The sequence below is a fragment of the Mobula hypostoma genome, chromosome 2 (assembly GCF_963921235.1).
Source record: "Mobula hypostoma chromosome 2, sMobHyp1.1, whole genome shotgun sequence".
NCBI classification, from domain to species: domain Eukaryota; kingdom Metazoa; phylum Chordata; class Chondrichthyes; order Myliobatiformes; family Myliobatidae; genus Mobula; species Mobula hypostoma.
Genome location: NC_086098.1, coordinates 115,198,277 through 115,216,178, shown reverse-complemented (window position 1 = coordinate 115,216,178; position 17,902 = coordinate 115,198,277). Strand labels below are relative to the sequence as shown.

The 17,902-nt window shown below is 50.5% G+C and overlaps 1 protein-coding gene across 4 annotated transcripts in view; it reads left to right on the top strand.

The window, feature by feature from the left end:
* zmp:0000000755 (phosphofurin acidic cluster sorting protein 1) overlaps positions 1 to 17,902 on the top strand; it is a 287,020-nt gene that overhangs the window by 217,954 nt on the left and 51,164 nt on the right. For 3 of the 4 annotated variants that reach the window (XM_063040467.1, XM_063040466.1, XM_063040464.1), the window contains 6 exons: positions 1,427 to 1,578; positions 6,651 to 6,744; positions 10,683 to 10,763; positions 11,014 to 11,132; positions 11,264 to 11,396; positions 13,580 to 13,684. In XM_063040467.1, the coding sequence (XP_062896537.1) occupies positions 1,427 to 1,578; positions 6,651 to 6,744; positions 10,683 to 10,763; positions 11,014 to 11,132; positions 11,264 to 11,396; positions 13,580 to 13,684 (684 nt within the window). The remainder of the gene's footprint in view (positions 1 to 1,426; positions 1,579 to 6,650; positions 6,745 to 10,682; positions 10,764 to 11,013; positions 11,133 to 11,263; positions 11,397 to 13,579; positions 13,685 to 17,902) is intronic. The other variant, XM_063040465.1, reaches the window with a different exon arrangement.

Genomic DNA, 17,902 nt, shown 5'->3' with positions numbered 1-17,902 from the left:
TTCTTACACCTCGACCTTCAACCTCATGAACCAGCGGGGATAGCTTCACTCAACTTCACTTGCCCCATCACTGAAATGTTCCCACAACCTAAGGACTCTTCCTTCTCAATAGTTATTGCTTTTTTTTCCTTCTTGTATTTGGACTGTTTGTTGTCCTTTGCACATTGGTTATTTGACCGTCCTATAAGGTGCGGTCTTTAATGAATTATGTTGCGTTTCTTGGACTTACTGTGTATGTGTACAAGAAAATGAACCTCAGGGTTGTACATGATGATATATATGTACTTTGATAATAAATTTACTTTAAACTTTGAAGTTGAGTGAAGTTATCCCCTCTGATTCAAGTGTTTGATGGTTGGGGGGGGCGGGTAATAACTGTTACTGAACATAGTAGTGTGAGTCCTAAGGCTTCTGTACCAGCTTCTTGATGGCAGCAGCAAGAAGAGAGGGTGACCTGGATAGTCGGGGTCTTTGATGATGGATGCTGCTTTCCTGTGACAGTGCTCCTTATAGATGTGCTCAGTGGTGGGGAAGGCTTTACTCTGATGGACTGGGCTGTATCCACTACTTTTTGTTGGCTTTTCTTTCAAGGACATTGGTGTTTCCATACCAGGCTGTAATATAACCAGTCAGTCTACTCTCCACCACACATCTATAGAACTTTGACAAGGTTTTAGATGACACAGGCAGTAGAGTGTCAGGACAAAGAGGAATGCAGACCAGAAGAGCATTGGCATTAGTCACGTTGAGTGTAAAGCTACAAATACGTGGAAGATGAACAGAAAGATTCTCAGTCACAATGAAGTGGTGTTTAGGTAGAGCTACCAGTGAAGGCAAGGGGTTTGACACACTTACTGAGTCAGGCAGGGTAATGAGAGAATAATTGAGAGGGCATATCCTGAGGCACTGGAACTGTAGCAAATGTCCGTACAGTGCATTACTCCCATCAGTACAGTGTGGCAATCCCTCAGTACTGACTTTCCCGCAGTGTGGTTCTCCTTCAGTACCACCCTCCCACGGTGTGGTGCTTCCTCATTACCCCCTCCTACGGTGTAACAATCCCTCAGTACCACCCACCCTCAGTGTAATGCTTCCTCATTTTCGTCGCTCCCATAGTGCGATACTCCCTCAGCACCAGTCCTTCCACAATATCATTCTCCATCAGTACTGCCCCCCCTGCCCCCCCCAGTTTTTTACTCCCTTAGTACTTACCCTTAGAAGAGTCAGGGTCCAGTTTTGACTTTGTTTAGGGCTCAAATCTATGGAGCAGATCTGAGACACCTAGAATGTGCTAGTGTCACCACCTGTGATAAGTGATGCCTTACCTGAACTGAGGACTCTCTGATTGGACTTTGTGCAGTCTCTGATGCGAACAATGATTTTCTGATAGTTGACCAGCACTGACAAATAATTGTTTATGTGCAAGGTGTTGGACTCAGATCCCGTTGACCACACCCAGGAAGCAGAGGAAGATCTCGACCTGCTCTACGATAGCCTCGAAGTTTACAATCCCAGCGACAGTGGTCCTGAGATGGAGGATAACGAAAGCGTTCTCAGCACACCAAAGCCCAAACTAAAGTAAGCAATTCAGACTGTTGTACCATCAGGCAGGAGGTATAGAAGCCTGAAGGCACACACTCAGCGATTCAGCAACAGCTTCTTCCCCTCTGCCATCCGATTCCTAACTGGACATTGAACATTTGACACTACCTCACTTTTTAAATATATATTATTTCTGCATTTTTGCACAATTTTTAATCTATTCAATATATATACTGTAAGTGATTTATTTATTTATTTATTTCTCTCTCTCTCTTTTTTCTATATTATATATTGCATTGAACTGCTGCTGCTAAGTTAACAAATTTTATGACACATGCCGGTGATAATAAACCTGATTCTGATTCTGGTACTACTGCACATGCAACAAAATTCTTCCACCCCTACGAAAGGTTTCACTTGAGTGTTGCTGTGAGCTAATCTCAGCCTACCTCACAGTCGGTAGGTGTAGCAGCTTCACAAAACCACATCTCTGGTTTCAGGAGTTTAGCATCAGCCACATTGGGGGTGTGAGTCACTTATAGATCCCAGCCTTGCAAAGTCAGTGATTTCTTTCTGAAACATTGATAATTGCAGTGACTGTACTAGTACCGCTTCATAGGGCTTTAAAACTCAATATCTGGGTCAGGTAATATAAGCTTACACAACCATTCATAAACAAGTGGGTGCAATAATTAGAAAGTCAAGTAGTGAATCTCTTGGTCAGTGACTGATGTACAAATCTCCCAGCCCAGTCAGTGACTGATGTACAAATCTCCCAGCCCAGTCAGTGACTGATGTACAAATCTCCCAGCCCAGTCAGTGACTGATGTACAAATCTCCCAGCCCAGTCAGTGACTGATGTACAAATCTCCCAGTCCAGTCAGTGACTGATGTACAAATCTCCCAGCCCAGTCAGTGACTGATGTACAAATCTCCCAGCCCAGTCAGTGACTGATGTACAAATCTCCCAGCCCAGTCAGTGACTGATGTACAAATCTCCCAGCCCAGTCAGTGACTGATGTACAAATCTCCCAGCCCAGTCAATGCCTGATATACACACATCCCAGCCCAGTCAGTGACGTAGGAACATAGAAAACCCTAGCATAATACAGGCCCTTTTGCCCACAAAGCTGTGCCGACCATGTCCTTACCTTAGAAATGACCTAGGCTTACCCATAGATCTCTATTTTTCTAAGCTCCCTGTACTTATCCAGGAGTCTCTTAAAAGACCCTATCGTATCTGCCTCCACCATCGTCGCCGGCAGCCCATTCCAAGCACTCACCACTCCCTGCGTAAAAACTTACTCCTGACATCTCCTCTGCACCTACTTTCAAGCATCCTAAAACTGTGGCCTCTCACGCTAGCCATTTCAGCCCTGAGAAAAAGCCTCTGACTATTCATGTGATGAATGCCTCCCATCATCTTATACACCTCAATCAGGTCACCTCTCATCCTCCGTCGCTCACTCAACCTATTCTCATTAGGCATGCTCTCCAATGCAGGCAACGTCCTACTGATAGACAAATCTCCTAGCCCAGTCAATGACTGATGTACAAATCTCCCAGCCCAGTCAGTGACCGATAGACAAATCTCCCAGCCCAGTCAGTGACTGATGTACACTTATCCCAGCCCAGTCAGTGACTGATATACACACATCTCAGCCCAGTCAGTGACTAATACATAAATTTCTTGTTCAGTGACTGATGTACAAATCTCCCAGCCCAGTCAGTGACTGATACATGAAAGAGTGAAGCCAATGTCTCTGTCCTTGCCACAAGCTCTGTTTCCACCAATTAGTTCCATCCTATTCCCTGTCAATTATCTAAAGACTGTTCACAACTGTATCTGATCTGTGCCACATTTTGGATAATATAAAATAGCCCGCTATTCCAGGTCACAATGTTTCCCTACCACCCTGCCTCAGCCTATCCACTGCTGAAACCTTCATCCAAATCTTCGTTACCCCTGCTTGACAATGCCAGTGCCCATTTATCCTATACTTCACAAAAGGAATAATCAAAAACTCCTCTGTATAAGCTCTAGACTGCACCAATCCTGTACACATATTGTCCATGTGCTGACTGACCTACATTGGTTCTGGGTTAATTTTAAATAATCCCTCTGCCAATTCTGGCTTTTTAATTATTGCAGGCTAAATCATCCAACCATTGGCAGCCAAACCTCAGTTGCCAAGGGCCTGTGCTCTGGATAGCTCTCCCTAAGACTCTCTCCTCTCTGTGAAGGCCAAGTCTATCTCCCATCCTGTCAGCATACGTGTAGACCTATCAGGTCATTCTGTGCTGTAGAAGATGCGACATCAATTGAGTTGCTATTCAAAGGAAGAAGACTGAAAAAATGTGATAGTTCCATAGTCACTATTACTCAAAGCAGCTTCTTATTTCAGAATTACTTAGTTAACTGGTTTTAGGACTCTCCACCTCATCTGGTGGGATTTTGAACCAACTTCTCCAGATCACTATTCTAGGTTGCTGGTACACTTTGAGTAACAATTACTCGGCCAATGTGAGACCATGTAAGCTTACGTAGTACTTCACATTTTGATAAAGCAAATGATGTACAGTGGCCAAGGAGTTATTGTAAATCTTCTGAATCCCTTAGGGAGAGTTGCATCCCATGCAGGAACTGTGCTCCAGAAAGGTGCTGAGTCCTTATATGTATATATATAAAATTTCTGTTTTGCTCTATTTTTAATCCAACTATTTAATATACAGATATATACTTTACTTATACTTTATTGTTGCCAAACAATTGATACTAGAAGGTACAATCATCATAGCGATATTTGATTCTGCGCTTCCTGCTCCCTGGAGTACAAATCGATAGTAAATATTAAGAATTTAAGTTATAAATCATAAATAGAAAATATAAAAATGGAAAGTAAGGTAGTGCAAAAAAAAAATGAGATGCAGGTCCGGATAGTTGGAGGGTACAGCCCAGATCCGGGTCAGGATCCGTTCAGCAGTCATATCACAGTTGGAAAGAAGCTGTTCCCAAATCTGGCCGTACGAGTCTTCAAGCTCCTGAGCCTTCTCCCGGAGGGAAGAGGGATGAAAAGTGTGTTGGCTGGGTGGGTCGTGTCCTTGATTATCCTGGCAGCACTGCTCCGACAGCGTGCGGTGTAAAGTGAGTCCAAGGACGGAAGATTGGTTTGTGTGATGTGCTGTGCTGTGTTCACGGTCTTCTGCAGCTTCTTTCTGTCTTGGACAGGACAACTTCCATACCAGGTTGTGATGCACCCTAGAAGAATGCTTTCTACAGTGCATTTATAAAAATTAGTGAGGGTTTTAGGGGACAGGCCAAATTTCTTCAGTTTTCTCAGGAAGTAAAGGCGCTGGTGGGGCTTCTTGGCAGTGAACTCTGCTTGGTTGGACCAAGTCAGGTCATTTGTGATATTGACCCCGAGGAACTTAAAACTTTTGACCTGTTCCGCTTGCGCACCACCGATGTAAATGGGGTTGCGCAGTCCACTACTCCTTCTTAAATCAACAACCAATTCCTTCATCTTGCTGACGTTGAGGGATAGGTTATTGTCTTTGCACCATGCCATCAGGTTCTTAATTTCCTCTCTGTACACAAACTCATCATTACCCGAGATACGGCTGTAATTGACTTGGCTATTTATTTTATTTTTTTCCTGCTATATTATCATGTATTGTCCTGCTGCTGCTAAGTTAACAAACTTCACGACATATGCCAGTGATAATAAACCTGGTTCTGATTCTGAAACTCCATAAAGATAGTTAGAAGTACAAATGCGGGCCGGTGGTGCAGTGGCATCCCCACTGGACTGTGAGGCGAGTGGTCCTAGGTTCGAATCCGGCCTTCTCCTTGCATGCTTTCCATCTGTGCTGGGTTGAGCGTGGAGCTAGCAACTCGGACTTGTAAAAATCAGACAATTGCTAAAGTAATGGCAAGGTTGCTACCCGATGTACCCCAAGGTCCAGAGAGGAAAAAGAAACAAAAAGTGGAAGTGTTCTTCACAGTCCAGAAAGGTTAAGAGGACTCTTAAGAATCATGAAGTAAATGAAGAGAACCTTCCTCCACTGGCAAAAATCAGAAACTAGAGAACAGAGATTTGAGGTTTTCAGCAAAACCAAGGAGACAGGGAATAGCCTCTCACGCTTTTCCCACTGTCCCCTATTACACCTCCTCACCAGGATCCACCAACCACCTGCGAGTTCTTGCTGCAACATTACTCCCTAACTTTTTATACTGGCTGTCTCCCCCCATCTTTCAATCCAGATGAAGAAACATCAACTGCCCATTTCGCTCCACAGAAGCTGTCTGGTCTTCTGAGTTCCTCCAGTATCTTGTGTGTACTCCAGGTTTTATTACCTGCCATTTGTAATGTCTCACCCAGTGTGATCCTCCCACAGCACAATGCTGCCATCCTGTAGTGCAGCCCTGACCCTTTACTGCACAGAGAGGTGCGCTGACACTTCTCAAAGGACCTGAGCAGGTTCTGTGCAGAGTTGGCATGTTTTCCCATCACCTTGTTTGTGCTGGAAGTTCTGGTTTCTCAACACACACAAAGACTGGTAGATTCATTGGCTGCTGTAATTTACTGTTTACTCTATGTCTGTCACAGAAAGACTCAAAAGGAAGTTGACAGACATGTATACAAAGTAAGTTACAGAGGTGCAATGAAATAAGCTGGGAGATACCGAGACAGATTCGATTTCTCCCATGTGAGTTAGAATGTACCTGATGGGAAGAATGGCCTCCTGTGTGGTAATAAGTCCTTCAAGATGTCCAGGTCTCCCTCAGAATTAGGAGTGTTAGCCTGGGTTATGTTTTACCTGGGAGTGGAGCCTGGACCATGATCCACTCACAAGCCAATCACAGACCTTAGGGAGGTCATTATGCTGGATAAGCACAAGTCTATAGGACCCAGTGGGTGCCTTTCCTGTTAGCCATACTGTTACCAGAATATGAGATTCCCAATTCCTACAAAGAACCAGGATCCTCCTGTTTCGTGTCCGGCCATCACTAAAACAAACAGCTCTGATGTACCAGTCACTGGTGTACTGGACACTGCTTGGTCTTGCATGCTTGAAAGTAGTTAAATTTCTACCAACTGTTACAGGCCATTCTTCGAAGGGATGTCCCATTCCAGCTCACAGACTGAGATCGTCAGCCTCCACAGTCAGAAGAGCCAAACGCATGAGCAGCCAAGCCCAGTGAGTAACGGAAAGAACAAATCTCCGATCCTAGTGAGTGACTGAGACACAAATCTCCCATCCCAGTCAGTGGCTGAGACACAAATCTCCCATCCCAGTGAGTGACTGAGACACAAATCTCCCATCCCAGTGAGTGACTGAGACACAAATCTCAAACCACAGTGAGTGACTGAGACACAAATCTCCCATCCCAGTCAGTGACTGAGACACAGATCTCCCATCCCAGTCAGTGATTGAGACATAAATCTCCCACCCCAGTGAGTGACTGAGACACAAATCTCCCATCCCAGTCAGTGACTGAGACACAGATCTCCCATCCCAGTCACTGACTGAGACACAGATCTCCCATCCCAGTCACTGACTGAGACACAGATCTCCCACCCCAGTCAGTGACTGAGACACAGATCTCCCATCCCAGTCAGTGACTGAGACACAAATCTCCCATCCCAGTGAGTGACTGAGACACAAATCTCCCATCCCAGCGAGTGACTGAGACACAAATCTCTCATCCCAGTCAGTGACTGAGACACAGATCTCCCATCCCAGTCAGTGACTGAGACACAAATCTCAAACCACAGTGAGTGACTGAGACACAAATCTCCTATCCCAGTCAGTGACTGAGGCACAGATCTCAAACCACAGTGAGTGACTGAAACACAAATCTCCCACCCCAGTCAGTGACTGAGACACAAATCTGCCACCCCAGTGAGTGATTGAGACACAAATCTCCCATCCCAGTCAGTGACTGAGACACAGATCTCAAACCACAGTGAGTGACTGAGACACAAATCTCCCATCCCAGTCAGTGACTGAGACAGAAATCTCCCATTCCAGTCAGTGACTGAGACACAAATCTCCCACCCCAGTGAGTGACTGAGACACAGATCTCCCATCCCAGTCAGTGACTGAGACACAGATCTCCCATCCCAGTCAGTGACTGAGACACAAATCTCCCATCCCAGTCAGTGACTGAGACACAAATCTCCCACCCCAGTGAGTGACTGAGACACAGATCTCCCATCCCAGTCAGTGACTGAGACACAGATCTCCCATCCCAGTCAGTGACTGAGACACAAATCTCCCATCCCAGTCAGTGACTGAGACACAGATCTCCCATCCCAGTCAGTGACTGAGACACAAATCTCAAACCACAGTGAGTGACTGAGACACAAATCTCCTATCCCAGTCAGTGACTGAGGCACAGATCTCAAACCACAGTGAGTGACTGAAACACAAATCTCCCACCCCAGTCAGTGACTGAGACACAAATCTGCCACCCCAGTGAGTGATTGAGACACAAATCTCCCATCCCAGTCAGTGACTGAGACACAGATCTCAAACCACAGTGAGTGACTGAGACACAAATCTCCCATCCCAGTCAGTGACTGAGACAGAAATCTCCCATTCCAGTCAGTGACTGAGACACAAATCTCCCACCCCAGTGAGTGACTGAGACACAGATCTCCCATCCCAGTCAGTGACTGAGACACAGATCTCCCATCCCAGTCAGTGACTGAGACACAAATCTCCCATCCCAGTCAGTGACTGAGACACAAATCTCCCACCCCAGTGAGTGACTGAGACACAGATCTCCCATCCCAGTCAGTGACTGAGACACAGATCTCCCATCCCAGTCAGTGACTGAGACACAAATCTCCCATCCCAGTCAGTGACTGAGACACAGATCTCCCATCCCAGTCAGTGACTGAGACACAGATCTCCCATCCCAGTGAGTGACTGAGACACAAATCTCCCATCCCAGTCAGTGACTGAGACACAGATCTCCCATCCCAGTGAGTGACTGAGACACAGATCTCCCATCCCAGTCAGTGGCTGAGACACAGATCTCCCATCCCAGTCAGTGACTGAGACGCAGATCTCCCATCCCAGTCAGTGGCTGAGACACAGATCTCCCATCCCAGTCAGTGACTGAGACACAGATCTCCCATCCCAGTCAGTGACTGAGACACAAATCTCCCACCCCAGTGAGTGACTGAGACACAGATCTCCCATCCCACTCAGTGACTGAGACACAAATCTCCCATCCCAGTCAGTGACTGAGACACAAATCTCCCACCCCAGTGAGTGACTGAGACACAAATCTCCCATCCCAGTCAGTGACTGAGACACAAATCTCCCATCCCAGTGAGTGACTGAGACACAAATCTCCCATCCCAGTCAGTGACTGAAACACAAATCTCCCATCCCAGTGAGTGACTGAGACACAGATCTCCCACCCCAGTCAGTGGCTGAGACACAAATCTCAAACCACAGTGAGTGACTGAGACAGAACTCTCCCATCCCAGTCAGTGACTGAGACAGAAATCTCCCATCCCAGTCAGTGACTGAGACACAAATCTCCCATCCCAGTCAGTGGCTGAGACACAAATCTCAAACCACAGTGAGTGACTGAAACACAAATCTCCCATCCCAGTCAGTGACTGAGACACAGATCTCCCACCCCAGTCAGTGGCTGAGACACAAACCTCAAACCACAGTGAGTGACTGAAACACAAATCTCCCACCCCAGTGAGTGACTGAGACACAGATCTCCCATCCCAGTCAGTGACTGAGACACAAATCTCCCATCCCAGTCAGTGACTGAGACACAGATCTCCCATCCCAGTCAGTGACTGAGACACAGATCTCCCATCCCAGTGAGTGACTGAGACACAAATCTCCCATCCCAGTCAGTGACTGAGACACAGATCTCCCATCCCAGTGAGTGACTGAGACACAGATCTCCCATCCCAGTCAGTGGCTGAGACACAGATCTCCCATCCCAGTCAGTGACTGAGACGCAGATCTCCCATCCCAGTCAGTGGCTGAGACACAGATCTCCCATCCCAGTCAGTGACTGAGACACAGATCTCCCATCCCAGTCAGTGACTGAGACACAAATCTCCCACCCCAGTGAGTGACTGAGACACAGATCTCCCATCCCACTCAGTGACTGAGACACAAATCTCCCATCCCAGTCAGTGACTGAGACACAAATCTCCCACCCCAGTGAGTGACTGAGACACAAATCTCCCATCCCAGTCAGTGACTGAGACACAAATCTCCCATCCCAGTGAGTGACTGAGACACAAATCTCTCATCCCAGTCAGTGACTGAAACACAAATCTCCCATCCCAGTGAGTGACTGAGACACAGATCTCCCACCCCAGTCAGTGGCTGAGACACAAATCTCAAACCACAGTGAGTGACTGAGACAGAACTCTCCCATCCCAGTCAGTGACTGAGACAGAAATCTCCCATCCCAGTCAGTGACTGAGACACAAATCTCCCATCCCAGTCAGTGGCTGAGACACAAATCTCAAACCACAGTGAGTGACTGAAACACAAATCTCCCATCCCAGTCAGTGACTGAGACACAGATCTCCCACCCCAGTCAGTGGCTGAGACACAAACCTCAAACCACAGTGAGTGACTGAAACACAAATCTCCCACCCCAGTGAGTGACTGAGACACAGATCTCCCATCCCAGTCAGTGACTGAGACACAGATCTCCCTTCCCAGTGAGTGACTGAGACACAAATCTCCCACCCCAGTGAGTGACTGAGACACAAATCTCCCATCCGAGTCAGTGACTGAGACACAAATCTCCCATCCCAGTCAGTGACTGAGACACAAATCTCCCAGCCCAGTCAGTGGGATTGAGACACAAATCTCCCATCCCAGTCAGTGACTGATACACAAAGTCTCCAAGTCCAGTGAGTGACTGAGACACAAATCTCCCAGTCAGTGACTGTTATGTGAATCTGCCAGCCAGTGACCGATACATGAATCTCCCTGCCCAGTTACTGATATACGGATCTCCCAGGCCAATGAGTAATTTTGTTGAACCTTTGTTAGCGTGTAAGGTGGTCCAGGATCCCTTTGGTGTGGCCATGGGTACAGTATGACTAAATGTTGTCCTTGCTCCTCACCCTTAGGCAGAGCCTTCACTGTCAGACAGTAAGAACATGACGGCCACCAGCCAGCAGGAAGAGGCTGCTGTTGAATCCGTACCTGTGGTGAGTACACACCTCAGCGGGAGAGGTCATCCACGTTCAAAGCCTGGCACCCGGTCATCATATGTACTGGCGCCCAGTGTTTTGTTGCTCTGCACTGTACAATGTGAGCCCAGCTGCAATCCTTGCAGAGGCTGACTGGGGCCTATCATAGAGTGCACAATGGTGACTGTCTGGGTTACACAGTCCGCGATGGTGACTGGGCCTGTGTTACAATCCAGGACTGAGCTGAGGCCTGCGTTTCTGTTCCCAGGAGCTGGTGGATGTGGATGTGAAGTCAGGCGAAGCAGACTCCTGGGAGGCATCCATGGAGCGGCTGCTGCCACTGGGGAAGATCACAAAGACAGAATCACAGCTGATTATGTCCCCCAGGTACGTAGCTACTATGTTGCAGAACAGTGATGTGTAAATATACTGATTCTCTCTCACACTCTTCTTTAGTGGAGGAGACTGTAACTCCTTCCCCAATTCATGTTCTCGTTCATGTTCTTCCTCCCATTCAGTAAGTCAGAAAGTAGGCAGCTTCGAAGGCCCAGGAGCACCTCCCTGAGGGATCGACAGAACTCGAAGACGCAAGGTGACAGAGCCAGCAGTTTCGACAGCGAGTGCTTATCTGACTCCAGATTCAACAACCAGGTTAATCTCCTTCATCCACTGCTTCCTGCTTCTTCACCTCATGTGAAGTGACAGACTTGTTGGGGGTACTGTAAGTCAAACAGCTTGTTCTCAAGTCTCTCTCCACAGTGACCCTGAACCTGGGCAGTGGGTGGGATAAATACACAGTGACATTGAGCTGAGCCATCAGACAGTATGATGCACCTTCAGTACTGCCCATCCAACAGTGTGTCACTCTCTCAGTTCTGCTCCTCCCACAGCGTGATGCTCCTTCGGTATTGCCCCTCACACAATATGATAGTCTGTCATACTGCCCCTCCCACAGTGTGATGCTCTCCTCTTCCCACACCGAGACACTTCCTCCATACTGAATTCAGAATCCCTGAACCACTTCTGACACACCGGGTGGCACCTGTGGATGAAGTGGGAGCCTGCTTACACATTACTCCCTCTGTTCCTTTTTAGAAAGTGATTTAGCTCCCAATGTGAATTGCAGTATGTATTATTCCAACATGTAGTGTTCTCTGGATTGTGAAGTGACAGAGGTGCAGTGTGCTGGCTCCTCATCTCAGGCTGTCCTGGCCTTGTGACAGCAATGATATGCACTGGCAGTCAGGATCAAGACTACTAATGCAGACAGGAGCAATTAGATCAAAATAATTAATGAACATACAATCAGTCGCCACCTTATTAAGTATAAGAGGTCTTCTGCTACTGTCGCCCATTCACCTCAAGGTTCAACGCGTTGTGCATTCTGAGATGCTCTTCTGCGCATCACTTTTATAACACGTGGTGATTTAAATTACTGTTGCCTTCCTGTCAGCTTGAACCATTTCAGCCGTTCTCCTCTGATATCTCTCATTAAAAGGTGTTTTCACCCACAGAATTGCCGCTCACTGGATGTTTTTTTGTTTTTGAACCACTCTCTGTAAATTCTAGGGACTGTTGTGCCTGAAAATCCCAGGAGATCAGCAATACCTGAGATACTCAAACCACCCTGACTGATACGTAAATACAAATATATAATCACCAATCATGTGGCAGCAACTCAATGCATAAAGCATGCAGACATGGTCAAGAGGTTTAGTTGCTGTTCAGATTAAAGAAGAATGGGGAAGAAATGTAGTCTCTGCTCAGTGGTCACTTTGTTAGGTCTCTGGTGCTGGCACAGTGGGGATAAGCTCGTATATGGATCTCAGTGCTGGCACACTGCTCAGAAGCTCCTCACTGACTCAAGCAATCCTCTGATGTCCCCCTAGGAAGTCACGATCCAATTTGATTTTCATTTTTCCTGTGTGTAGTATCAAAGAGTCATACAGTATGGAAACAGGCCTTTTGTCCCATCCTGACTGCGTTGCCCAGTGAAGAAGCTGCCTCTCTCACCTATGCCTCTTGTTTTCACAGCATTGCCCTGAAAAAAGACACCCTGTCTATTATCTTCATGATCTTATATATCTTTATATGCTCACCTCTCAACCTTCTACATTCTTGGAAATAAGATCCTAGTCTAAACAATCTCTCCTTGTAACTCAGACTTCCACGTCCAGGCAACATCCAAGTGAATCTTTTCTGCCCTCTTCCGAGTTTAATTACATCTTTTCTTTGACAGGATGACCAAAACTGTATACCATACCCTTAAGTACGGCTTCACCAACATATTATGTAACTAAAACATACCTTCCCAATAACTTTCCTCTCCTCGGTGCCTTAACTGACAAAGACCAGTGTGCCAGATACTTTCTTCATCAGCTAATCTCCCTGTAACACCACTTTCAGCGAGTCCTCACTCAATCCTAAGCACTCAGATTTTAATGAGAATAAATAGTGATCATTTTCATCAGATTGTCCACCTTCTGTCCCCATAACACAGTAGGGAGCAGACAAGCACAGATGTCTCCTCGTTAATCTAGATGCAGGGGTCAGCGTTAGTAACTCAAGGAATTCTCTGTAATGGTGGCCATGGAACCAGCAGGCTGCTGTGCCCACCCAGGAAAGGGTATGCCCTCCTTACCCAGTCTGCTCTTCCTGGGACACCAGAGTCACCAATATGGTTAATCCCACTGCCTCCAAGGGCTCAGAGACAAATAGGAACACAATGCTGGCGTTGTTAGTGACACCTGTGTTCTGCAGATGAACGGAAGAGTAGAAACTGTTTTAGCCAGTGGTTATTGCCTCCAGGACTGACTGTTTCCCTCCTTGCTTAGGTCCCTCGTAAGTCTGTCTACGACCAGCTGAACCAGATCCTAGTGTCAGACGAGCAGCTTCCGGAGAGCATCATTCTGGTGAACACCACTGACTGGCAGGGGCAGGTGAGAAAGGCAGACGGACCCAGGCAGACAGGACGATAGTCAGGGTCTGCCTCTGCTGAAGAACTGCTGGGAATAGACTGAGACCAGTGGCTGCGGAATAGGATTCCCAGAAAGAGCAAGGACATGGGGAGAGGGGGAGAGGAGCCCAGGGTGGGGGAGGATGAGGGGAGAGGGATTCTGTCAGGGTATCCTACAATCCCTCAGTCCCACAGATACCTACACTCACACCTACTTCTTGACCAGCCATATCCCTCACCCATTACCACATACACAGACCCCACTACCCACACACATCTCAGACCCACTACACACCAGAACCAAAAAGACCATAGCATACAAACCCCACCCTAAACACCTCAGCCACACCACACCAGAACCCAAGTCACCGTACCCTATACACCTGATTCCATACCCCCCCACTCCGCACACTTCAATCCCACCACAAAACACCCCACCCACACAGCTCACTCCATATATCCCAGAATACCACGTACCCCACCCCACACACACCACAACCCCAAATACCTCACTGTACAACCCCCAGAAACCCACACACCTTACCCTACATACCCCATACCACACACCTCACCCCACACCACAAACCCCAGAACCCCACACACCTCACCCCACATACCCATCCCACACCCTCACTCCCTCTCAGGTTTCCACTCGCTCCCAGACCCCCACTCAGTCCCAGACCTGTACTCACTCCCAGACCCCCACTCACTCCCAGACCCGTACTCACACCCAGACCCCCACTCAGTCCCAGACCCGTACTCACTCCCAGACCCCCACTCACTCCCAGACCCCCACTCAGTCCCAGACCCGCACTCAGTCCCAGACCCGCACTCACTCCCAGACCCCCACTCACTCCCAGACCCTCACTCACTCCCAGACCCATACTCACTCCCAGACCCCCACTCAGTCCCAGACCCCCACTCAGTCCCAGACCTCCATTCAGTCCCAGACCTCCATTCAGTCCCAGACCCCAACTCATTCCTAGACCTCCACTCACTCCCAGACCCCCACTCAGTCCCGGACCCCCACTCATTCCTAGACCTCCACTCACTCCCGGACCCCCACTCAGTCCCGGACCCCCACTCACTTCCAGACCCCCACTCACTTCCAGACCCGTACTCACTCCCAGACCCCCACTCAGTCCCAGACCCCCACTCAGTCCCAGACCCCCACTCACTCCCAGACCCCCACTCAGTCCCAGACCCCCACTCACTTCCAGACCCGTACTCAGTCCCAGACCCCCACTCACTCCCAGACCCGTACTCACTCCCAGACCCCCACTCAGTCCCAGACCCCCACTCAGTCCCAGACCCCCACTCACTCCCGGACCCGTACTCACTCCCAGACCCCCACTCAGTCCCAGACCCCAACTCATTCCCAGACCTCAACTCATTCCCAGACCTCCACTCAGTCCCGGACCCCCACTCAGTCCCGGACCCCCACTCACTCCCGGACCCGTACTCACTCCCAGACCCCCACTCAGTCCCAGACCCCCACTCACTTCCAGACCCGTACTCAGTCCCAGACCCCCACTCAGTCCCAGACCCGTACTCACTCCCAGACCCCCACTCAGTCCCAGACCCCCACTCAGTCCCAGACCTCCATTCAGTCCCAGACCCATACTCACTCCCAGACCTCAACTCATTCCCAGACCTCCACTCACTCCCGGACCCCCACTCAGTCCCGGACCCCCACTCACACCCAGACCCGTACTCACTCCCAGACCCGTACTCACACCCAGACCCCCACTCAGTCCCAGACCCCCACTCAGTCCCAGACCCGTACTCACTCCCAGACCTCCATTCAGTCCCAGACCCCCACTCAGTCCCAGACCTCCACTCATTCCCAGACCTCAACTCACTCCCAGACCTCCACTCACTCCCGGACCCCCACTCAGTCCCGGACCCCCACTCACTCCCGGACCCGTACTCACTCCCAGACCCGTACTCACACCCAGACCCCCACTCAGTCCCAGACCCCCACTCACTCCCAGACCCGTACTCACTCCCAGACCCCCACTCAGTCCCAGACCCCCACTCACTTCCAGACCCGTACTCAGTCCCAGACCCCCACTCAGTCCCAGACCCGTACTCACTCCCAGACCCGTACTCAGTCCCAGACCCCCACTCAGTCCCAGACCTCCATTCAGTCCCAGACCCATACTCACTCCCAGACCCCAACTCATTCCCAGACCCCCACTCACTCCCGGACCCCCACTCAGTCCCGGACCCCCACTCAGTCCCGGACCCCCACTCAGTCCCAGACCCCAACTCATTCCCAGACCTCAACTCATTCCCAGACCTCCACTCACTCCCGGACCCCCACTCAGTCCCGGACCCCCACTCACTCCCGGACCCCCACTCACTCCCGGACCCCCACTCAGTCCCGGACCCCCACTCACTCCCGGACCCCCACTCACTCCCGGACCCCCACTCAGTCCCAGACCCCCACTCACTCCCGGACCCGTACTCACTCCCAGACCCGTACTCACACCCAGACCCCCACTCAGTCCCAGACCCCCACTCACTTCCAGACCCGTACTCACTCCCAGACCCCCACTCAGTCCCAGACCCCCACTCACTCCCAGACCCGTACTCACTCCCAGACCCCCACTCACTCCCAGACCCGTACTCACACCCAGACCCCCACTCACTCCCAGACCCCCATTCAGTCCCAGACCCCAACTCATTCCCAGACCTCAACTCATTCCCAGACCTCCATTCAGTCCCGGACCCCCACTCAGTCCCAGACCCGTACTCAGTCCCAGACCCCCACTCACTCCCAGACCCGTACTCACTCCCAGACCCCCACTCAGTCCCAGACCCCCACTCATTCCCAGACCTCAACTCATTCCCAGACCTCCACTCACTCCCGGACCCCCACTCAGTCCCGGACCCCCACTCAGTCCCGGACCCCCACTCAGTCCCAGACCCCCACTCACTCCCAGACCCGTACTCACTCCCAGACCCCCACTCAGTCCCGGACCCCCACTCATTCCCAGACCTCAACTCATTCCCAGACCCCCACTCAGTCCCAGACCCGTACTCAGTCCCAGACCCCCACTCACTCCCAGACCCGTACTCACTCCCAGACCCCCACTCATTCCCAGACCCCCACTCAGTCCCAGACCCGTACTCAGTCCCAGACCCCCACTCACTCCCAGACCCGTACTCACTCCCAGACCCCCACTCAGTCCCAGACCTCAACTCATTCCCAGACCTCCACTCACTCCCGGACCCCCACTCAGTCCCGGACCCCCACTCAGTCCCGGACCCCCACTCACTCCCGGACCCGTACTCACTCTCAGACCCCCACTCAGTCCCAGACCCGTACTCACTCCCAGACCCCCACTCAGTCCCAGACCCCCACTCAGTCCCAGACCCGTACTCACTCCCAGACCCCCACTCAGTCCCAGACCCCCACTCAGTCCCAGACCCCCACTCAGTCCCAGACCCCCACTCACTTCCAGACCCGTACTCAGTCCCAGACCCCCACTCAGTCCCAGACCCGTACTCACTCCCAGACCCCCACTCAGTCCCAGACCCCCACTCAGTCCCAGACCCGTACTCACTCCCAGACCCCCACTCAGTCCCGGACCCCCACTCAGTCCCGGACCCCCACTCACTCCCGGACCCGTACTCACTCCCAGACCCGTACTCACACCCAGACCCCCACTCAGTCCCAGACCCCCACTCACTTCCAGACCCGTACTCACTCCCAGACCCCCACTCACTCCCAGACCCGTACTCACTCCCAGACCCGTACACACTCTCAGACCCCCACTCAGTCCCAGACCCGTACTCACTCCCAGACCCCCACTCACTCCCAGACCCGTACTCACTCCCAGACCCGTACACACTCTCAGACCCCCACTCAGTCCCAGACCCGTACTCACTCCCAGACCCCCACTCACTCCCAGACCCCCACTCAGTCCCAGACCCGTACTCACTCCCAGACCCCCACTCAGTCCCAGACCCCCACTCACTCCCGGACCCGTACTCACTCGCGGACCCGTCCTCACACCCAGACCCCCACTCAGTCCCAGACCTCCATTCAGTCCCAGACCCCCACTCATTCCCAGACCCCCACTCATTCCTAGACCTCCACTCACTCCCAGACCCCCACTCAGTCCCAGACCCGTACTCACTCCCAGACCCCGACTCAGTCCCAGACCCGTACTCACTCCCAGACCCCCAGTCA